Source organism: Hypanus sabinus, chromosome 19 (genome assembly GCF_030144855.1).
Source record: "Hypanus sabinus isolate sHypSab1 chromosome 19, sHypSab1.hap1, whole genome shotgun sequence".
NCBI classification, from domain to species: Eukaryota; Metazoa; Chordata; class Chondrichthyes; order Myliobatiformes; family Dasyatidae; genus Hypanus; species Hypanus sabinus.
The window spans coordinates 5,520,993-5,545,836 of NC_082724.1; the positions used below are offsets into that span (position 1 = coordinate 5,520,993).

Below are 24,844 nucleotides of genomic sequence, written 5' to 3' on the forward strand. Positions count from 1 at the left end.
TTTCCTTACCCCAGTTCATGTAAGGCCTTCTTATCATGTCAGGCATTCAATTTCTTTTCTTGCCATTTCCCTCTGCTGCATTCTAAAGACTCCAGTTTTCACTGCACACGTGCAGCTTTGCAATATGTCATTCAAGGGAATAATTGTAAATGTACAAAAGTCACAAGATAGTAAAGGAAGAAATTGCATTTTTACATCTAAATGCAACCAGCTAAATGAATCTGAAGAATTCCCACTCCCAAAGCATTTTAATGCTTTTAACTTTTATCCCCATTCTGAAAACTTTCAGCAAGCTGTGTCCTTGTAGCCTCTCAACTTGTCACCTGACCTTCTGCCCTTAAGATCAATAGCATAAGAAATACTGCAGATGTCGGAAATCCAGAGTAACCCACACACAATGCTGGAGGAACTCAGCAGGTCAGGCAGCATACATGGAAAGGAATAAAGAGTTGGCGTTTTGGACCAAGACCATTCGTAGGACAACTCCATATTAACAAACACAATAGCATTATTGGCAAGATATCTCTCTGTCAGGCATAATACAACAGGACATTATCTTGTAGCGCCAAGGTTAAATGTCTGTCCTTTCCATAGATGCTGCTTGAACTGCTGAGTTCCTCTGTCATCTTGTGTGTGTGCTGCCCCTTAAGATCATTGTTCAATCTATTTTCAGCTGTAAACTAGGATGTTGCCAAGATTAGAGGGTCTGAGTAATAGTGCGAGATTGGTCAGGCTAGATACTTACTCCTTAGAACATAGGAGAAACCTTATTATGTTTAAAATTATGTTATAAGGTGAGCAGTCTTTTCCACAGGGTAAGAAAGTTCAAGAGTGGGGGGCATAGATTTAGGGTGCCTATAGGAATGCCAAGCTATTTATATTCCAAAGACCATCTGAGCTGAGATCTAATAATTCGGCAGGTCCCATGAAATTAACCAGGCCACTTTCCAATCTGTGCAGACCATTATCACCTGATAAGTCAAGGGTTACACAGATTGCATGCAGGAATGCATGCAATCCTCCAGTTTTCAATTAATTTCGGTACTACAAGACGATATACTGTTGTGTCGTGGCTGACAGAGATATCTTGCCAATTATGCTATCGTGTGTGCTAATTAAATTTTTGAATGTTTTCTTGGCCAAGGGAATAGATGGAACAGATGAGAGATTCCTGTGTTCATGTTGACATAGCTCCATCTAGCGGCATAGATGTGCTTTGTTTTAGAAAAAAATCTGCCGCAAAAACAAAGATTTCTTTGAACTTCAGCAGTGTCAGCACTGAGATGGATTGAACTGCTTGAAATTTTAATCTATATGTAAATGTAATGCAATACAATTAACTAAATGGAATTACTGGGACTCAACAACTTTTACATGCAATTTATAATGCAATTCATAATCTAAATGGGAAATGGGGTTTATTTAAATAGCTGTTTTATTACTTTTTTTAAAAAAGAAAAGCTTTCTTCTGAAGCTGATGTGGAATTCAGGCACACTGCCAAATGAGCTGTAACTTTCGTCTTGTTACAGCCTGTTCATTGAATTTAATGGTGTTTTTCTTTTTCCAGAGGTACAGAGGATGTTGTATCTCCCCACGGAATCCCACTTGATCTTCTGGACCGAGTCATGATCATCAGAACCATGTTGTACACTCCTGATGAGATGATACAGGTACATACGAATTTTTCAGCCCAAGTGGTGTGCAGTAGGGGAGAAAAGTTTCCCTTTTCCCCTCCCAGCAACCTTGCAGGAACGGAGTTATCTTCCCGGAAGCACCAACAATCTTGCCCAAGTGATCACTCACAGAAGAGGAAGGTTTTGAAGGACCCTTAGAAATAATTTAGTAGAAGGGTTGCAGGATGTTGTGAAGTGTTGAGGACCTGAGTGATGGGGAAAGGTTGAGAAGGTTAGGACTTTATTCCCTGAAACATAGGAGAATATGGGGAGATTTGATAGAGGTATAAAGCTATTCATATTCTGGTGCAGTGTGGGCAAGAGGGAGTGGTTGGGATGTAGCTGTCACTTGTTCTCTGCAGCACAGTGGAGGTCTCTTATGTAGCACAGCTTTCTCTTGAACAGATTTCCTCCAGGTGTATTCATTGAGTGCAACGTCTTCCCAGGTTTTAGATGTCATATTGAATTTCTTCAGGTTGATTTTGATGTTATCCTTGAAGTCTCATAGGGACAATTGCAAATTGTAAAACATTCACTTATGGATATCTTAAATTAATTATTAATCTGAGCTTAGAGTCATAGCTACTCTGCCTTAGCTTTCTGTCTATTTTAGAATCAATCTTAAAGTTCTCTTGTTTTTAAAACTCTCAATGGGGACTGGATTACATCACAGAATCACTTTCATTTTATAATCCTGCTTGAGCTCTTGGGTCTTCTTCCACCTGTATCTTAACTATAAAATATAATTGACAGCTTTTTAGAACTATATTCCTGAACTATATTTCAATAGCTAATAAAACTATAAGGGTTGCAGGCACAGTTGACACCATTCAAAATCTATTTAGTTAACTTTGCTTTTAACTAAAATCTTACTGTCATTTATTTTCAAGTTTGCATTTTATCCAATTGTAAATACTTTGAACTATATCCTTTGTATGAAAAGGGTTCTATAAATAATTTATTAGTATTGCTGATTTGCCTATTTATAATTTTCATTTTTTCAGTTTAAGATTACGCAATCTTTATGCAAAGATAGAGAAGGACCATCTTGATTTCATTACCACTCAGAAAAGCTAATAATTTACATACTTCTCAGTCTAATCCATTGTCCCGCAATCTTCTTTATCCAAAAAAGTATTCACCTTTTTCATAGGAGATACAAGATCTTTCCTGGGACATGAGGGTCACCCTATGTGCTTAATTTGAATGGCCTATTGCTCTCAAGTTTATATAGTTTCTCAGATCAGAATCAGGTTTATTAGCACTGACATGTCGTGAAATGTGTTGTTTTGTGGCAATAGTGACATAAAAAGTTACTATAAGTTACAATAAAAAAAGTAAGTTTAATAGTACAAAAGAAGAATAATGAGTTCATGGACTGTTCAGAAGCCTGATGATAGAAGGAAACAAACAGTTTCTTAAAATTGAGTGTATGTCTTTGGGCCTGTGTATATTCTCCCTGATAGTAGTAAAGAGAAATGGCGTGTCCTGATTGGTGAAAGTTCTTGAGGCTTCGCCTTTTGCAGATGTCCTCAATGGTGAGGAGGCTTGTACACATGGTGGAGATGGCTTAGTCTCCAATTCTCTTTCGATCCTGTGCATTGGATCCTCTATACCAGATACTTGGGCTGCGTTGGTGTTTTTAATCATCATGAATAGTTCTCAGTTTCGAAATCAACCATCTGAGATTGGAAAATTGCATATTAAGCCACTAGGTAAAGAATGTCTGAAAGGAAAGCAAGGGAACAATGGAACTTCCTGCTTTTCATCTTTTATAGGAATGTTATTAGAATCTGTTATCAGCAGTGGAGTGGCTCAAAGTTCAAAGCAAATTTATGATCTGAGTGCCTTGTCATAATATACAACCCTGAGATTCATTTTCCTGAGGTAAATACAAAGAAACCAAGAAAAAAAAAGCATCAAAATAAATAAATAAATAAATAAATAAGCAAGCAAGCAAGCAATAAATATTGCGGACCTGGGATGAAGAGTTTTTGAAAGTAAGTCCATAGGTTGTGGGAACTGTTCAGTGTTGGAATGAGTGAAGTTATCCCTTCTGAATGTAGTGTATATGGATTTCAGTAAAGCATCTGATAACATTCCCCATGCAAGGCTCATTCAGAAATTACTGAGGCATGGGATCCAAGGAAATTTTGCTTTGTTGATCTAGAGTTGGCTTGCCCACAGAAGGTAAAGGGTGGTTGTAGATGGTTTATATTCTGCATGGAGGTCGGTGACCAGTGGCATTCCGCAGGGATCTATTCTGGGACCCCTAATCTTTGTGATTTTTATAAATGACCTGGATAAGGAACTAGAATGGTGGGTTAGTAAGTTTGCTGATGACACAAAAGTTAGCAGTGTTGTGGATAGCTTGGAGGGTTGTCAGAGGTTACAGCACGACATCAATAGGATGCAGAATTCTGCTGAGAAGTGTCAGATGAAGTTCAACCCAGGTAAGTGTGAAGTGGTTCATTTTGGTAGGTCAAATTTGAAGACAGAATGTAATATTAATGGTAAGACTCTTGGCAGCGTGGAGAACAGCGAGATCTTGGGGTCTGAGTCCATAAGACACTCAAAGCTGCTGCACAGGTTGGAAGTGTTGTTAAGAAGGTGTGTGGTGTGTTGGCCTTCGTCAACCGTGGGATTGAGTTCAAGAGCTGACAGGTAATGTTACAGCTATATAAGGCCTTAGGCTCCACTTGGAGTACGGTGTTCAATTCTGGTCAGCTCCCTACAGGAAGGATGTGGCTACTATAGAGAGAGTGCAGAAGAGATTTACATGGATATTGCCTGGATTGGAGAGCATGCCTTTATGCAAATAGGTTGAGTGAAAACCTTTTCTCCTTGGAGCGACAGAGGATGAGGGGTGACCTGGTAGAGGTGTATAAGATGATAGGCATTGATGGTGGATAGTCAGAGGCTTTTTCCCAGGGCTGAAATGGCTAACACAAGGGATCATAGTTTTACGGTGCTTGGAAGTAGGTACAAGGGGATGTCAGGGGTATATTTTTCCACATGGAGAGTGGTGGTTGCATGGAATGCACTACCAGCACAGTGGTAGAGGCGAATGCAATAGGATCTTTTAGAAAAATAGAGGGCTATGAGGTAGGGAAATTCTAAGCAGTTTCTAGAGTAGGTTACATGGTCAGCACAACATTGTGGGCCAAAAGGTCTGTAATGGCTGTATATTTCTATGTTTCTATGTTTAAGTATTTAAGGCATTTGAAAATATTTCTGCCTTATGCGTAACCTCTGACTCCTAGAACTTAGAACAGTACAAATCCTTTGGCCCGTGATGTTGTGCTGACCTTTTAATCTACTTCAAGATCAATCCAACCCATCCCTCCCACATAACCCTTCATTTTTCTATCATCCATATGCGTATGTATGGGTCTCTTTAAAGTCCCTGAGGTATCTGCTTCTACCATACATTCCACACACCCACCATTCTTTGTGTATTTTTTATAATCGCTACCTTTGACATTACCTATCTCCCCCCCCCCCCCATACTTTTCTCCTTTCCTTTATCACCTTAACATTATGCCCTCTGGTATTAGCTATTTCCACCCTGGGAAAAAGATTCATCGGCAATTTGACCACTGAAGCCAGGGCTTTGGAGGGACATTACAAGCCATTAGGAGCTGTCTTCCTTCAAGAGCAATAGGTGCAAACACTGTCATTAATTTTAAACCTAAAATTAATATATTTTTGTTACACAAAGGCATTAAACAATATGGGGAAATAAGTGAATAGATATAGTTGGACCACAGATTATGGTTGCCTTCAATGATTTCCTGAATGTACTTGAAGGATTGAGTAACCTGTTTCTGTAGCCCAAAGAATAAGCAACAAGTAAGGTATTTAAATTTTTGCAATAATGTGAGATGTATCGTGTATTTGACAAGTATAGAATAATACTGGTGTAATCTAAAAAATTAAGAGGCTTGGATATTTCCATGTTTAAGTTTCCTTTTATGGGCATGCATACACAAGGTGTAAGTTTCATGAAAATCAGTTTTATGCAGCAGCAGCAGCACAGAACATTACAATTGACAAATATAAATTACATCAACTTAAATTAACATAAATTATACTTTATTTGCACAAGTTATGGGCAGTAATAATTGAAGTAGGTTAGTGGTTGCATGTTGTTCAACACATCAGTGAAGCTGAATTTCACAAACAATATAACCTGGAGTCAGTTTTATTTTATGTAGACATGTAGCGCAGAAGAGGCTGTTCTAATCCAACGAGCCACGTTGCCCAGCGTCTCACCTGTTTCAACACGTACGAACAAGCTGGAGGAACTCAGTAGGTCGGGCAGCATCTGTGGAGACGAGCGGTCAACGTTTTGGGCCGAGAACCTTCGTCAGGACTGACAAAGGGTCTTGGCCCGAAACGTTGACTGCTTGTTTCCGGTGATGCTGCCCGACCTGCTGAGTTCCTCCAGCTTGTTCATACGTGTTGATTTGACCACAATATCTGCAGTGTATTTTGTGTTGACTCACCTATTTAACACTAGCCTAATCACATGACAATTTACAATGACCAATTAACCTATTGACCATTACACAATTAACTAACCCTAACCCATATGTCTTTGGACTGTAGGAGAACATGAAGGAAACCCATGAGAGAAAATTCCTTATAGAATTGAACTCCAAACTCCAACACCTCAAGCTGTAATAGCGTCGCGCTAACTGGTACACTACCATAGCACCCATGTAATACCTATCATACAAACACCCTACTTGTGTACAGATTATACATACGGTTGAGCACTTGGAGACCGGTGACATGGATTTGATAGCTGCTGGACAGCTCCAGCCATCCCTTGTCTTGTGGAGTATTCAATTCAAGGTTGCATTTCTGACTTGAGAGCTATTTAGGTTACAAACAGTGCACATAAATGGAACCCTGTCATAACCTGGGGAAAATCTTTCATTTGTTTGGCCCTTTTGACTGGAGATACATTTTTTGCCCCAGATTCATTGGATCTTGGAGCCACAACACAGAAATGGGCAGCTTGGGCCATTGAGTCCCATTGACCCACACCCAGACCATGGAGCTCTGTACCCCTCCCATCCATGTACTTATCCAAATTTCTCTTAAGTGTTGCAGTTGAATCTGCATCCACTACTTCCACTTGTCCCACACTCAAAACACCCTCTGAGTGACAAAGTTCCCCCTGGGGTCCCTTTTAAATATTTCATTTTTCATCTGTGACTTCTAGTCGCACCCAACCTCAATGGAAAAAACCTGCTTGCACTTACCCAATCTATACCCCTTATAATTTTATACACTATCAAATAATCCCTCATTCTCCTGTGCTCCAGGGAATAAAGTCTTAACCTATTCAACCTTTCCCATTAACTCATGTTCTCAAATCCTGGCAATATCCTTGTAAATTTCCTTTACTCCTTAAATTGTATTGCTATCTTCCAGCTGATGAATCATTCTTCATGGTGGGAAAATTCATTTTTATATTTCAGGATCATCTTTAATCATCTCAAGCTGAGCCTATCAATAGTGACAAGCCTTTAGTCTTGTCATTGTGTGTTTCAAAATTCAACCTTCAGTAGCGGCAAGATTTGGAAGGGAAAATCTATACCGTTTGTTCCGCTGGGTATTCTTTCAGTATTCAAGATGATGTGAACATTTTTAGTATCCACCTCCAGTCTTTAATGAAAGCTTAGTGACAGCTCTATACCCTGTCATATCCTCCCCATCACCAGCACTCCTGATAGAGCACTGAAATTGCTGTTGTGATTTTTTTTTTTTGAGTCCCTATATGGTTTGACAGGTGCCAGATTATTTCAACAGTTGTAGCAGGTTTATGCTAGGCTACTGTTTATGACTGGCATTGACTTTCTTTATTTCAGATATTTAATTTTGTTTTCTTAAACTATGTTAAACTATTCAGTAATTCCAAAAGGGCAAGTTAAGTGAAATTTGTGAATTGTGTGAAACCAGAGCAACTCATTGCAAGCTTTTCTCATTACTTCTATTATAATCATTCTCTTTTAAATCTAAATTCTGCCTTGTACTACCTAAATGTACTTATGAGATGAAATTATCTGTATTGATGGTGTGCAAAGCAAAGTTTTTGCACTGTATTTTGGTACATGTGACAATGCTAAATTAATATTTAATATAGACCAAAAAACGTAGGAGTAGAATTAGGACATTTGGCCCATCAAGTCTGATATCCCTCAAACCCATTCCACTAAACAACACACACAAAATGATGAAATGCTTTGAGAGTTTGGTTATGACTAGACTGAACTCCTGCCTCGGCAAGGACCTGGACCCAGTGTAGTTTGCCTATCGTCACAATAGGTCAATGGCAGATGCAATCTCCATGGCTCTTCACATGGCTTTAGACCACCTATACAACACAAACACCTACATCAGGATGCTGTTCATCAACTATAAATCAGCAATTAATACCATCATTCCCACGATCCTGACTTGGGCCTCTGTACCTCCCTCTGTAATTGGATCCTTGACTTCCTAACCGGAAGACCACAGTCTGTGCGGATTGGTGATGACCTATCCTCCTTGCTGGCGATCAACACTGACGCATCTCAGGGGTTTGTGCTTAGCCCACTGCTCTACTCTCTGTATACAATTGACTGTGTGGCTAGGCATAACTCAAAGACCATCTACAAATTTGCTAACGATACAACCAGTGTTAGTAGAATCTCAGGTGGTGACGAGAGGGCGTACAGGAGTGAAATATGCCAACTAGTGGAATGGTGCCGCAGCAACAACCTGGCAGTCAACATCAGTAAAACAAAAGAGCTGATTGTGGACTTCAGGAAGGGTAAGATGAAGGAACACATACCAATCCTTATAGAGGGATCAGAAGTGGAGAGAGTGAGCAGCTTCAAGTTCCTGGGAGTCAAGATCTCTGAAGATCTTTCTTTCTTTTTCAATCTTTTTATTGAATTTCATATATTAAAAAAACATAATATAATAATAAATAGGTTATAAATGCATAAGACTTGAAATTGAATTAATAGTAGGATAACAATATCCTATTAAAATATCAACAGAAAAACATAGTACATTATCAATCGTCTATAATAATTATATGAAAAAAATCATCATCAAAAGAAAAAGAAAAAATTATAAAAATACAGGCAAAAAATATAAAAAAAATACTAAATTAAACTAACATGGGCAATAATAACAGTTTATTTGTATCTGATAGTGCCAAAAACTCCGGAACTCCATACCTGAACAAGAATAAGTAAAGAGAAGGTCTGGAAGAGGCCAAATTAATTCATATGAAAATGTCGAATGAACGGTCCCCAAGTTTCTTCAAATTTAATTGATGAGTCAAAAATAGTGCTTCTAATTTTTTCCAAGCTCAGAAAAGAAATAGTTTGAGAGAACCACTGGAACGTGGTAGGAGGATTTACTTCTTTCCAATTTTGTAATATAGACCTTCTGGCCATTAATGTTACAAAAGCAATCATTCATCTACTTGAAGGGGAAAACTGATTATCATCCTCATTTGGTATACCAAAAATTGCAGTAATAAAATGAGGTTGTAAATCGATATTCCAAATTGAGGAAATGGTAGCAAATATGTCCTTCCAATAGTTATGTAAAGTGGGACATGACCAAAACAGGTGGGTCAATGAAGCCACATCTGAATGACATCTGTCACATTGAGGGTTAATATGAGAATAGAATCGAGCAAGCTTATCTTTAGACATATGAGCTCTATGTACAATTTTAAATTGTATTAAAGCATGTTTAGCACATATAGAAGAAGAATTAACCATTTGTAAAAATTTTTTCCATTTTTCTATTGATATATTGAAGTTCTTTTTCCCATTCTTGTTTAATTCTACCTGATATTTCTGGTTGTATCTTCATAATCATATTATAAATAAAAGCCACTAATCCCTTCTGATAGGGATTTAAGGTAAAAATCATACCTAAAAAGTCCATTGAAGTTGAATTGGGGAAGGATGGTAGAATTTTATGTAAAAAATTTCTAATTTGTAAATATCTAAAAAAGTTAGATTTAGGTAACTCAAATTTGTTGGAAAGTTGGTCGAAAGACATCAAACTACCTTCAAAGAAGAGATCACGAAAACATTTTATACCTTTCCTTTTCCATATGCTAAAGGCTTGATCTGTCAAAGAAGGTTTGAAAAAAAAATTAAGTAAAATAGGGCTATCAAGAACAAAGTTTTTCAGAGTAAAAAATTTACGAAATTGAAACCAAATTCGTAATGTATGTTTGACAACAGGGTTGGATATCTGTTTATTGAATTTAACTAAATCGGCAGAAAGAGAAGAACCCAGAACGGAGAATAGAGAATATCCCTGTGCCTCATTGCATTCTAAATTTACCCACTGTGGGCACAACAGTGAATCCAAATCTGATTTCCAATAAATTAAGTTACGAATATTATTCGCCCAATAGTAAAATCTAAAGTTAGGTAGAGCTAAACCACCATCTTTTTTAGATTTTTGTAATTGCCTTTTACTTAACCTAGGATTTTTATTTTGCCACACAAATGAAGAAATTTTTGAATCAATGTTATCAAAAAAAGATTTAGGAATAAAAATTGGTAAAGCTTGAAATAAATATAAAAATTTCGGTAGAATCATCATTTTAATAGCATTAATCCGACCAACTAATGATAAGGATAAGGGAGACCATCTTGTAGTAAGCTGTTGAATTTGATAAAGCATAGGTAGAAAATTCAATGTAAATAAATCTTTATATTTCTTAGTAATTTTTATACCTAAATAGATAAAGTTATCATCAACAACTTTAAATGGTGTCCTTTCATTCAACAAAGTTTGCGCGTTTAAAGGGAATAAATCACTCTTATCCAAGTTTAGTTTGTAACCAGAAAAACTACCAAATTGAGCCAACAAGGATAAAATAGCGGGAATAGACCTGTCAGGATCAGAAATATATAACAAGAAGTCATCAGCATAAAGTGATAACTTGTATAATTTCTCATTACGGGTGATACCAAAAATATTAGGAGATTCACGAATAGCAATGGCTAAAGGTTCTAATGCAATATTAAACAATAAAGGACTTAAGGGACAACCTTGTCTCATACCACGAGATAATTGAAAAAAAGATCTGTAATTCTCTGAAGATCTAACATGGTCCCAACACATTGATATAGTCATAAAGAAGGCAAGATAGCGGCTATACTTTATTAGGAGTTTAAAGGGATTTGCCATGTCAACAAATACACTCAAAAACTTCTATAGTTGTACCATGGAGAGCATTCTGACAGGCTGCACCACTGTCTGTTATGGAGGGGATACTGCACAGTACCAAAATAAGCTGCAGAGGGTTGTAAATTTAATCAGCTCCATCTCGGGCACTAGCCTACAAAGTACCCAGGACATCTTTAGGAAGCAGTGTCTCAGAAAGGCAGTGTCCATTATTAAAGACCTCCAACACCTAGGGCATGCCCTTTTCTCACTGTTATCATCGGGTAGGAGATACGGAAGCCTGAAGACACACAGTCAGCGACTCAGGAACAGCTTCTTCCCCTCTGCCATCAGATTCCTGAATGGACTTTGAAGCTTTGGACACTACCTCACTTTTTTTTAATATACAGTATTTCTGTTTTTGCACATTTTTAATAATTTATTCAATACAGTATATGTAATTGATTTACTTGATTATTATTATGTTTTATTTTTATTATTTTCTCTCTCTCTGCTGGATTATGTATTGCATTGAACTGCTGCTGCTAAGTTAACAAATTTCAAGTCACATGCCAGTGATAGTAAACCTGATTCTGATTTTGAAATGCTAGAGGAACTCAGCAGGGCAGGCAGTATCTATGGAAAAGTGTAAATAGTCTTCTTCAGGACCTCTTGGCCCAAAACGTCATCTGTTTACTTTTTTCCATAGATGCTGCCTGGCCTTCTGAGTTCCTCCAGCATTTTGTGTGTATTGCTTTGGATTTCCAGCATCTGCAGATTTTCTCATGTTTGTGAACCCCATTCTCCTGCCCTCTTCCTGTAACTTTTGATGGCCTTTCTAATTAGAAACCTATCAAATTCTGCTTTAAATATATCCAATGACTTCCACATATTCACCACCCTCTGGCTAAAGAAATTCCTCTTCATTTCTGTCCTTGTAATCTGAGGCTGTACCCTCTGTTCCCACTATAAGAAACAGCATCTTCACACCTCTATCTAGGCCTTTCAATATTTGATGGTTTTCAATGAGATCCCCTCTTATTCTCTAAATTCCAGTAAATTCAGACCCTGAGCCATCAAACGTTCCTCATACATTAAACTGTTCATTCTTGCATACCTCCTTTGGACCCTCTCCAATGCCAGCACATTCTTTCTTAGATAAGAGGCCCAAAATAGTCCATCTTCATTATATGCTTCCATTACTTTATTGACTAGATGAATATCAGAAAGGGAAAGCTAACCAGGCTAGCAGATCTGGATGAAACTATGCATTGGACATTATGCAGAAGGCATGAATGCATCCCATCCCAATAAGATGTGATGGGTCCATGAATCTACCACCTCTAAGGATATTACCAAGATGTTAATTCAGTTGTGTTTAAAAGTGACCTCAAAAATACATTGGCAAAAATCATATCGCCTATTTGGAAAATAGAGAATTATCACTCAAGTGAGTAAAAGAAATCTAAATTTGAGATGCATCATTTTGACGGTGTGGTGTGAGCTTTACTCTGTACCTACCCCAAGGATGTTCAGTAGGACTATATGGGGGGGGGGGGGGGGGACCTCATTCTGCTCAAAGGAGAACTTTATTCTTCTTGGGCATTCCTTTTGAGATTAAGAACGACTTATTTTCACTCTAGTTTTGAGATGACTAGAAGATCAATGAGAAACACTCAAGTTTCTGTCCCAGGTAAGGTGGAGGCACATGGTGGTAGTTTGGGAAGCAGTGCAATCCTCCAAACTGGGCTATGTGCTCCTTCTCCATCTTGGACAATAAATCACAGGGATTCTCTTGACTCACTGAGGTTATTGTAAACCTTTGAGGGACTTTTAAAACATCCCTGAAATGGAAGACACTCCAGATCTTGGAAACCTGGAACAAGAAACAAAATATCAGAGGAGGTGTTCACATTTCAGTTCAATACCTTTCATCCAGAGTGGGGAAAAAGAGGGAAGGGGTGATAGCCAGGATAAAAAAGGTTGGGGAGGGGGGAAATGGCAGGAGAAAGGGTGGAGCCAGCGCTGGCAGGTGATAGATGGATCATCTATGTTAGGATGGGGATGATGCAAGAAGCTTGGAGATAGTAGGTGGAAGTGATAAAGAGCTGAAAAGGGTGGAATCTGATAGGAGAGTACAATGCACCAGGGAATAAAACGGAAGGAGGTGGGGAGGGGAACCGGAAGGAGTAATGTGTATGTGATGGACAGATGGAGAGGACAAAGAAGGGGGGGGAAAAGAGTTAACAAGAGGGCCATTGGATAAGGGGAAAGAGGGGAGTGGTCTGAACAGCTTTAAGTGTTTTGGCTAACCATTTGGTCGCACCTGGAATTCATTTTATTGTGGGCTTACCCAATAAATATACAGAATAATAATCACAATAGAATCAATGAAAAACTGCCCAATTGAAGTGTTCAACAAACTGCAAAAGAAAATATGCAATAAATATGAAGAGTCCTTGAAAATGAGGCCATTGGTTGTGGGAACATTTCAAACCAGACTCCCCACACTCTCTTCTATGTTCTCTGTATCTAATCTGAAATTGTTCTTTCTTGAGAAGCACCTGGTGGAACAGAGTACAGGGAGGTTTATTCTGTATTTGACACACGATGTAGCTGCCCTGTGACTGTTTATAAAAATGTAGAGAGATGCATTATTCTGCATCTAACCTGTGCTCTATTTCTGGGAGTGAAGGAGATTTATTCAAACCCGTGCTGTTATTGATGTGAGTATGCATGGCAGCCACTGAGTTCCTGAAATGAATAATGTTCTATGACCTTAGCAAGCCTTCCCCCCCCCCCCACCCCGATCAAGTCCAAACAAAGTATGACAATTTCTAATGGACTTACATTTAACATTTAAAAGGTAAGAATGACGTTATTTTGCAGATTCTTGCAACTGAAATAATTATTTACGCAGCTTGACAATAGTAGCCGCTTTGTAATGTTCAAAGGCTTAGAGGCAGAAAGAATGCCGATTGTTAATAGCTGGTACAGAGCTGGTTTGAATCATTCAGCAGCTGAAGTGATAAGTACCTCCTGGATAATGATGCTATGTGTAGTATCAGAGAGATAAGTCTAGGAGTAAGAGTTTTGTATAATGCCAGTTATTTTTCACTCTGGCACTATTGTAAACAAGAAAGTAACAAAGCGATCACTAAATCAATAAACAACATTTAGTCATTTAGAAAGGTGTAGCGGATTATATGGACCCTATATATATAGACATTTAACCAACATTACCAGCAAAATGAACTACAAACATGTAAGTGCTTGATTTCAGTGAAAAGCTAAAGCTGTCATCTGTCTTGCTCCGATTTCATGATCTATACACAAGACATCTTAGCTTGCCTCCTATTGAGCTTTATTTTAAAAAAGGGAGAATTTAAAACCTATGGCTAAATACAAGATGCTTTCCTATGTTGTTTCTGCTATTCGTGGCTTTATTATTTCAAAATTTTATAAAACTGGTTCCTTATTTCAATCAGTGTCCACTTTATTAGGTTCACCTGCTCACTAATGCAAATGTCTAGTCAGCTTATCATGTGGCAGCAATTCAAAACATAAAAGCTTATAGACGTGATCAAGAGGTTTGATTGTTGCTCAGACCACATCAGAATAGGGAAGAAATGTGATCTAAGTGGCTTGACCACGTAATGATTGTTGGTGCCAGATGGGGTGGTCTGAGTATCTCAAACTGCTTGTTCTAGGATTTTCACACACAACAGTCTCTAGAGCATGGTTTCCCAACATTTCTTGTGCCATGGAGCCTTGCCATTTACTGAGGGGTCCATGGGCCCCAGGTTGGGAATCCACCTGGTCTAGAGTTTACAGAGGATGGTGCAAAAAAAATCCAGAACAGCTGTTTTGTGGGCAAAAATGTCTTGTTAATGAGGGAGATGGGGAGAATGACCAGACTGGTTCAAGCTGACAGGAAGGTTAACTGTAGCTACAGAAGAGCATTTCTGAATGCACAAAGCTTCAAATCTTGAAGTGGATGGGCTCCAGCAGTAGAAGACCACACTGTTCCACTCCTGTACCGAATGAAGTTCCCAGTCAGTGTATTTTATTGTTGGAGGATATTCCAACCCACGTTGCCATCCCTTTTTATTTGTGGGTTGTAGATGTCACTAGCAAGGTCAACTTTTAATTGTCCTTGAGAAAGCACTAGAGAGCATCTTTCTGAAGGGACTTGCGCAATGCTTTAGGGTGAGTTTGGTGCTGTGACAGTAAATTTTAACCCGGTAATGATGAATCTAAGTGATATTTCCAAGTTAACTACGATGTGCAACCTGTTGACTGCTGATGTTGGTGCCAGAATCTATGACGATACTTGCAGGCTGCCCGCAGCACATCCTTAGCTGTGTTGGTTGTTAATGCAAATGATGCGTTTCACTGTATGTTGTGACATGCATGTAATAAATAAATGTGAATCTCATCCTTCAGATTGACATAGAGGTTATGGCTCTGAGAGACACTATTGAGTTAATGCCATGCATTTGTAGACAGTGCTGTGATTCACCCTGAGTGGAGAGAGTCATGACTAGGGTAATGGATTTATGTTTATCATGTGGCTGATTTGTCCTAAACGTATTGCTTCCACTGCAATAGCATTCAACATAAAAAGGGTATTCCATCTGCAGAGAATTCATTCTGACAATCCCTACATAGTCTAAAGGAAACCTCTGCTAGAGAATTTCAGAATATCTGCTCCAAAATGTAGGGACACTGTTACATATGAATCCTGCACTAAGTCACTGAGTTTACATTTTCGTGGCATAACTTCAGAAACATTCCAGCAGAGGTAATACAGAGCAAGTATTGTCAAACAGTAATATTATCTGGAGATTTGGTTGACTGGAACCATCAAAAATTCTGACCTGAATGCATAAGACGTAGGAACAGAATTATGACATTCAGCCCATTGAGTCTGCTCCACTATTTCATCATGGCTGATTTTATTATCCCTCTCAACCCCACTTTCCTGCCTTCTCCTTGTAAACCTTTGGCCCCCTGACTAATCAAGAACCTATCAACCTCCACTTTAAATATACCCAATGACTTGACCAAGCGCAATACTGTATATTACCTTACCAACTTGCTCAGTTTGTTGATGTAGAAAATTGGAAGATCACCTGTTTTTGGTTTAATAAATTCATAGAATAAATAGCCCCACTCTCTGTAAGGTCCAACAGAATTGTAGACCAAACTAAAATGAGGAAAAAAGAGCACTCAAGTCAAGTAAGAGAAATTATAATGAAGCATAAATCTGGGGAAGGGTAAAAAACTATTTCAAAGGCACTGAACATATCTCTGAGCTCAGTGCAGTCCATTGTGATAAAGTAGGGAAAAAAATGAAACCACAGCCACACTGGCTAGGTCAGGCTGCCCCTATAAACTTAGTCACTGGAGAAGAATGGCACTTGTAAGAGAAGTTACTGTGAAACCAACAGTCACTGAATGGCCTGCAGAAGTCGATGGCTGCAACTGGAGATGAAGTTCATGGTTCTGCAATCTTTAAGACCTTGCACAAAAATGATATTTATGTAAGAGTAGCAAGGAAGAAGCTCTGGTTTTTTTTAGATAAAGCATATCCTTGCCCTTGTAGACTTTGCAAGATGTCACTTAGAAGATGCTGTAAAGATGTGGAAGGTGGTCTTGCGGTTGAATGAAACTAAAATGGAACTTTTTGGCCGCAGCCAATACTGCACATCAGCCTGGTAACGCCATACATATTGTACAGTTTGATGGAGGTAGCATCATGTTATGGGAATGCTTTTCAGTAGCAGGGACTGAAAATCTGGTCAGGATTAATGGGAAGATGAATGCTACTAAATACAGAGATCCTGGATAAAAACCAGCTAGCCTCTGACAGAAAGCTTGAACTAGGGAGGAAGATCGACTTTCAGCAGAGCAACAACCCAAAGCACACTGCCAGAGCAACCATGGAGTGCCTTCAAATGAAGAAAAGTGATGTCCTTGAGTGGCCTAGTTGGAGTCCTGATCTTAACCTGATCAGACATCTCTAGTAAGACCTCAAGATTGCTGGCCACAAATCTTGTTCCATTATCTTGTGCAAAACTAGTAAGAGACTTATGGAATGGAGACAGGCTGATCCCTATTGACATCAATGGATCTGGGGTTGAGAGGATGAACAGCTTTAAGTTCCTCGGCATACACATCACCGAGGATCTCACGTGGTCTCTACATGCCGGCTGTGTGGTGAAAAAAGAACAACAGCACCTCTTTCACCTCAGATGGTTGAAGAAGTTTGGTATGAGTCCTCAGAGCCTAAGGACTTTCTACAGGGGTACAATTGAGAGCATCTTGACCGGCTGTATCACTGCCTTGTATGGGAACTGTGCTTTTCACAATCGCAGGAGTCTGCAGAGTGGTGCGGACAGCCCAGAGCATCTGTAGATGTGAACTTCCCACTATCCAGGACATTTACAGAGACAGGTGCATAAAAAGGGCCCAAAGGATCATTGGGGACCCGAGTTACCCCAACCACAAACTGTTCCAGCTGCTGCCATCTGGAAAATGAAATTGTAGCATAAAAGCCAGACCAGGACAGCTTCTTCCACCGAGCCATCAGACTGATTAATTCACACTGATTCAATTGTATTTCTGTACTATTTATTACAAATTACCACAAATTGCACATTTGGGCGGAGATGTAATGTAAAAGGTTTTTACTCACGTATGTGAAGGATGTAAGTAAAAAAGTCAATTCAGTTCATATCCAAAAAGACTCCTGACTGAAATAGTTAAGAAAGTAGGTTCAACTAAGTACTGAGCAAAGAGGGAGGAATACTTTTGAACTGCTGACATTTCAGTTTTTAGTTTTTCATGCTTTACAATTTTCCCTATTTTTTTGGGCTCAACTGAGTAAAAAGGTGCATGTGATTATAAAAATTGTTAGTTAAATTGATCAAAAATCCCTGATTGTAATCATTTATGTGAAAAGGGCTTGAGATCTGAATACTTTTACAAGGTACTGTATATTTAAGACAGGGGTTGATAGATTCTTGATTGGTCAGGAGATGAAGGGATGTGAGGAGAAGGAAGGATATTGGGGCTGAGAGGAAAATGGATCAGCCATGATGAAATGGTGGAGCAGACTCAATGGGCCAAATGGCCTAATTCTGCTCCTATTTCTTATGGTCTTATATTTACTTCAGCATTGTTTAAGAGGCATTTAGATAGGCATTTGAATAGGAAGGGAATGAGGGATATTAACCATAACAAGCCAATAGATCTTAGCAAGATCATCACAGAAACAGCCCATTGAGTTCATCTAGTCCACGACATACTGTTATTCTACCTAGCCCCATGTAATTTTGTATACCTCTATCAAATCTTTCCTCATTCTTTTACACTTAGAGAATAAAGACCTGACCTATTCATCCTTTACCTCAAATCCTGGCAACATCCTTCTAAATTTTTTCAGTACTCTTTCAATTTTAATTGATAGCTTTCCTGTAGGTAGGTGACCAAGTGTGCAGTTTGAAGTGGCATCATGGTTAGAACAGATATCGTGGACTGAAAAGTGTGTTCTTGTGCTTTACTGTCCTATGTTGTAATTGTTGACTTTACACACTTAACATTAATGTAGCAAGTAGTATTTTGCCATGTTGAAATGTACTGATGAGGAAATTGAATGAGACAAATAACACAAGGAATTCTGCAGATGCTGGATATCTGGAGCAACACTCACAGAATGCTGGAGGAATGCAGGTCAGGCAGCATCTAGGGAAATCAATAAACAGTTGACGTTTTGGGCCAAGACCCTTCTTCAGGACTGGAAAGGTAGGGGAAGATGCCAGAATAAAAAAAGGTGGTGGGAAGAGGAGGAGGAGGATAGCTAGAAGGTGATAGGTGAAGCCAGGTGGGTGGGTAATGTCAAGGCGAGTGGAAGTAGGAATCTGATAGAGGAGAGTGGACCATAGGAGAAAGGGAAGGTGGAGGAGACCCAGGGGGAGGTTATAGGCAGGCATAAAGAAGAAAGAGACCTGAGTGGGGAATAGAAGAAGAGGGGAGGGAATTTTTTTTTACAGGGAGGAGAAATTGATATTCAGGTTGGAGGCTACCCAGATGAAAATAAAGTGTTGCTCCTCCACCCTGAGAATAGCTTCATTTTGGCACAAGAGGAGGCCATGAATCAACATGTCAGAACGGGAATGGAAATCGGAATTAAAATGTTTGGCCACCAGGAATTACACCATTTTTCTTTCTCTTTGTCAATGTATGTCCTCAGTGCCTTGGTCTGCTTAGTTTAGCTTGCATATTTGTGATGACAGTGCAATGTTGGAGAGTGAATGTTATTTCAGCTGATTGTAGCTATGGCAGCTTTTGCTCTCTGAATCTAGGTGAATGGACTGGAATTTCTGTTCTAATAAGCAGTGAACTCTTTGGGCAAATGCATGTATACTTGCATGAATATTTGCCTTGACTAGTAGAGTATTCTTCCAACATCTGTTGGGTTAAGTGCAGAAAACTTTACCATGGAAAGTTTGTACAACTAATTTGTTGTTCTGTAAGGTTCCCTTTTTAGGAAATCTTGTTAAATGAGCATTAGAGTGAATAAGTACCACATGTGGTCTATTAATTCTGATGGGCCAATATGTGAAGTCATGTCACACCAGCAGATCACAGATATTCAGTTACTAAGAATTATGACTTTAGAGCTAGCTGTCGAGTGGCGTGCCAGGCGAGCTGGAATACAAGAGATTGTTCTGTGTAAGTCTATCCTTGCAAATAATACAATAAACTTGCTTATGGAATTGAATATGATTTATCTGCCAGTGATGAAGCTGTAGGTGAGGTGTATAACATCAAAGGTCACTACACTGTGTTCCAGTAGTTGGTGTAAATCATGTGTCTGTCAGTGACAGATTAACTGGCATATGCAGGAACAAGTGCATTAAGTCAATACTGCTTAACTTTACGCTAGGGAATCCTTGCTACTTGTGTTTAGAGCCACTGTTTACACTTCAGAAAGCCGTGTACAAAGCTCGAGAGACTTAAGTCCATACAGTAATCTTGTTCAAGAAAGTTGAAACAACTGCAGTTATTAGTCATTTCAATATCCCAAAGCATTTTGTACTTAAAGAAGTATTTTTGAAATGTCATCACTGTTACACTGTACAAAAAAAAAGTGGCTGCTGATTGGTGCACAGAAAGATTCCATAGGTACGTAAGGGTAATGATCAGGTTATCATTTTCTTTTAGCATGCTTATTATTGCCACATGTACAGAACTCAAAGATTAATTTATTATCAAAGTATGTATGCAGTATACAATTTTGAGATTCGTCTTCTCCAGGTAGCCAAAAAACAAGGAAAAACTATGGAAGTCGTTCAAAGAGGATCATCAAACCCACTCCCCCTCCACTCCCATGCATGTGCGCGCGCGCGCACACACACACACACACACACAATGACAATACAACAAGAATATCAACACCCAAAACACCTCCCCTCGCACAAAAAACCATGAGGTTTTTTAAACTGTACCAAGGCACAATAAAAAAAACAACTTTGTTTTGCATACCATTCATACAAATAATTTCTTCACATCAGTACATCAAGGTAATACAAGGGAAAAACAATAACAGAATGCTGAATAAATTGTTACAGTTACAGAGACAGTGCTGACAGATATTAAAGATCAAGACCACAACAAAGTAACTTGCAAGGTCAATACACCATCTTACTGTGCATGGACCATAATCATAACAACGAGGTAGAAGCAGTCCTTAAGCCTGGTAGTTCATACTTTTAGGCTTCTGTATCATCTGCCCAATGGAAGAAGGGCAAAGGGAGAATGTCTGGGGAGGGTGGGGTCTTTGATTATGCTATCCACTTTACTGAGGCATGGAGTTTGGGGGGGTGGGGAGAATAGAACTTGTTCCTGTGTTCTGAGCTCTGTCTACAACTGTGGTGTTAGTTGAGGAGAGGAATAAACATTACTCAGGATCAATGTCTCATCTTTAAGCCTTGAGCTATTCTCAGATCTGCATCTGAACGCCTAAAACTTCCAATTCTTTGGCATTTCAAGGGCCTGGGTTATAGGGAGAAGTTGGGCAGGCTAGGACTTTATTCTTCAATGTAGGAGAAAGGTCTGAAAAAGATGGAATCTAATAGGAGAGGACAGTGCAGCATGGAATAACAGAAAGGGATTGGGGAGGGGTACCATAAGGGAAGAAGGTGTGGGTGATGGGCATAAGGAAAGGCTGGGGGTGGGCAAAGGGATCCATGCTAATTTTGTCATCTGTTGTTAGCCTTTCAAAAGGTCATGTGACCAGTAAATTATATTGTGGACTTGTGGTTAAAATTGGAAATGTCTGCAGATAAGCCCATTAGTAATATTTCCATAAGGCAACAAAGGAGAGAAACTAGACATGGATCTCTTAGCTCATAAGAGAAAATTGATCAGTCCTGTGCAACAACAGAACATGGCCTGCTCTGTTGTCCCAGACAATTTATAAGGAAATTGTGTATTTATAAGGAAAGTGCTTCTTATTTCAGACAGCAGTTGGATTGCTTTCACCTAGATAAAATGAAACACTTTGAATGCCTTTGGGATTGATAACAAAAGAACAAAAAAAACTTAAGGTGTTTGGCAGCAGGATCAAAAACAGCTCAAGTACTTGTTCCTTACAATTCTTGAGTGGTCAAGTTTTATTAGGCAATTCCTAGTAGCTTAGAAGGTTATAGATTCATTAGTGGCACTCAAAATGGTTTTGGAGATGTACTTGAAGGAGAAAAAATTGCAGAGCTTTGAAAAGGAGTGTAAGGCTAATTGTAGCCTGGTGTGGAAGTACTAATGCACTTGAATGGAAAAGCCTGAAAAAAGTAGCCAGTCCATAATGGCCCCACCATTGTGTGCATCTACATGGAGCACTGTTGCAGGAGAGCAGCATCCACAATCAAGAACCCCCACCATCCAGGCCATAATCTTTTCTTGGATGCTGCCTGACCTGCTGAGTTCTCCAGTATTTTGTGTGTCATGCGCTCTTCTTGCTGCTGCCATCAGGAAGAAAGTACAGGAGCCTCAGGACCCACACCACTGGCTTCAGGAACAATTAGTACCTCTCAACCATCAGGCTCTTGAACCGGAGGGGATAACTGCACTGAACTTCACTTGCCCTTTCATTGAACTATTCCCACAACCTATGGACTCACTTTTAAAGACTCTTCATCTCATGTTCTCGATATTATTGCTTATATATTATTATTATTATTTTCTATTTCTTTTTGTGCATGCACAGTTTGTTGCCCTTTGTACATTGGTAGTTTGTCAGTCCTATTGGGAGTGATCTTTTGTTGGTTTCTTCTATTCCTTCTTAATATCCACAAGAAAATGAATCTCAGAGTAGTATATGGTGACATATATGTACTTTGATAATAAATTTACTTTGAGCTTTGAAAGCTAATTCATTGGGTGGATTTGTAGAATTTTGGTGGTTGTGAAACAGTTTTTTTTTGGGATAAAAATCATCATTTGGAGGAGAACCATAATATAGTGGATTATACTGTATAAAGAGAGTTGATAGCCTACATGGCTTTATGATGGGCCAAGTGTTGTTGGATAAAGGTGACAAATCATTATTTTTCTTGTAGTTCAACTATTCTATGCTTACTCATAATTATGTTTAAATTTTTAGTAAATTTCTAGTATTTGTAGTAAAGCTGATTCTGTATTTTCTGGAAGCTTCTCAGTTTTTCTGCAGCAAGTTTGAATCTGACTATTTAGTAGGTTAATTGTTATCACTGGAAGGTTGTTATCTCCAGTCAGAGTATGAGGCAACTTCTTTTCCTTTGTATTTTTTTTTGTTCTTGTAACACTTAATAAATGGCCACAACCATCAGGCTTTATTCATGACTTCTGAAGATCCCTCTGGATCAATATCACCAGAACCAACACTGTGAAACAAATGATTTGGGGAGAAACGTTTGTGTTTATGCCTTATGTGTATAAGCTACTTGTTGCTAGAGACATGCTTTTGGAATAGTTTACATGGATAATATAGGACACCTAGAGAACGTTGAAGCAGTACCCAGAACTTCAGAGTTGGCATGAAATCCGAACAGAGATCTGTTTTTAATGAGACACGTTTAGACTCATAAAACTATTCTAACAGTCTTGTGTTGGCTAAATGTCGGGCACAATGCAGCGAGATGAATACTCTGCTGCGACGTTTTGATGATCGCTGATTTAACCACAACATTATCATCAGCCATTTGTTCAGTACATGAGGACTGAAATCTGGAATTCATTAGAGTTAGGGTTAAGGTCCCTCAACTTCCTTGCCTTTTCTATTATTTTCTATTGCAACTATTGTTAAATTCGTGTCACAGAGTGATGCACTATGGGAACAAAGTTTTTCGTAAAACCATAAGACCGTGAGTCATACCAGAATTAGGCCATTCAGTCCATCAAGTCTGCTTCACTATTCCATCATGGCTAATTTATTATCCCTCTCAACACTATTTTCTTGCCTTCTCCCTGTAACTTTTGATGCCCTGACTAATCAAAAACCTATCAAACCTATAATGCTTTGCTTTAAATATACTCAATGACTTGGCCATCACAGCTATGTGTGGCAATGAATTCCACAGATTCACCACCCTCTGCCGAAAGAAATTACTCCATATCTCTGTTCTGAAGTCATCTCTGTACTTTGAGGTTGTACCCTCCAGTCCTAGACTCACCCACTATATGAAACATCCTCTCCATGTCCACTCCATCTAGATCTTTCAATATTCAATAGGTTTCAATGAGATTCCCCCCCCTCCAATTATTCTAAATTCCAGTGAGTATAGAGGAAAAGACATCAAACACTCCTCATTCCTAGATCATTCTTATAAATCTCCTCCTTAGGAGCCCAAAACTGCTCTCAGTATTTCAAATGCAGTCTAGTCAATGCCTTATAGAGCCTCAGCGTTACATCCTTGCTTTTATGTTCTCAAAATGAACATTGCATCAGTTCATGGGTGTGTACGTCATCTATTAAATGACCATTTACACTAATCACATTTAATTCCCATATTCTCTCCAACTCTCCCTTATCTGGTCTAATATATGTTTTTGGTTTTGTGTCACCTTTCATTTCTGAGAAGCAACAAGGGCCATTTTGCTGTATAAATTGTTGTAAAGTAGAGCAAATATATTTTTAATGTAAATGTCCCACTCTGCTATCTATAGCCCAAAAGCAAATGAGTCTTTGAGCTGAATAATTATTTGATAGTGAATGGGGCATTAATTAATGCTGACAGGAAGATCAATTGCACTGACGCTTAGAGGATCTGCTGTTCTCGTATTCTCTTACTCTCCCACTTTCTTCATTCGCCAGATAATCAAGATCCGTGCACAGATTGAAGGCATCAGCATCACGGAGGATGCTCTGCTTCACTTAGGGGATATCGGCACAAAGACAACTCTGAGGTGAGTACCCATTGCTGTTTTGTGAAGGAATAATGGCTCTTGTCCAGACCTGGACAGTGTCATTTCCTCAGCACCCCCCCCCCCCCCCCCCCGACCCTGGTGAGCAGGAATAATTTGCTGTTCTCCCAATGCTGGCTCTTTCAGGCAGCCGAGACAAGGGTTTTAAATCATCCTCTTTAGCTGCAGCCAAAAACTCTTCACTGGCAGTATTTAATTTTAGCCAGCACTGTAAAATAACAGTTTCAGTAATAGGTATTGGTTTCACCTTGTCACAGGAAGATGAATGGTGCTGTAGGTAGGGACCCATGGGATTAGACACAAAAGGTTTCTGTTCTTTTAAAAAAAATCTTTAAAAACAAAGGCAGCTAATGAAACTTCGTAACTGGTACAGATATCAGCCATCCAAAGTTCTTGTCTGATGGTTTATAATAGTGATATTTTTTTCACAAGAGCAAAAATTAAAAGCTATTCAGTAGATATATCCAAGAGGTTTAAAGATCAGCATTCTTGTCTTCTC

The 24,844-nt window shown here is 38.9% G+C and overlaps 1 protein-coding gene across 1 annotated transcript in view; it reads left to right on the forward strand.

Moving 5' to 3' along the window:
- Window positions 1-24,844, forward strand: part of ruvbl1 (RuvB-like AAA ATPase 1) — an 83,914-nt gene that overhangs the window by 45,952 nt on the left and 13,118 nt on the right. The window contains exons 9-10 of the mRNA XM_059943931.1: window positions 1,569-1,671; window positions 24,236-24,327. Of these exons, the coding sequence (XP_059799914.1) occupies window positions 1,569-1,671; window positions 24,236-24,327 (195 nt within the window). The remainder of the gene's footprint in view (window positions 1-1,568; window positions 1,672-24,235; window positions 24,328-24,844) is intronic.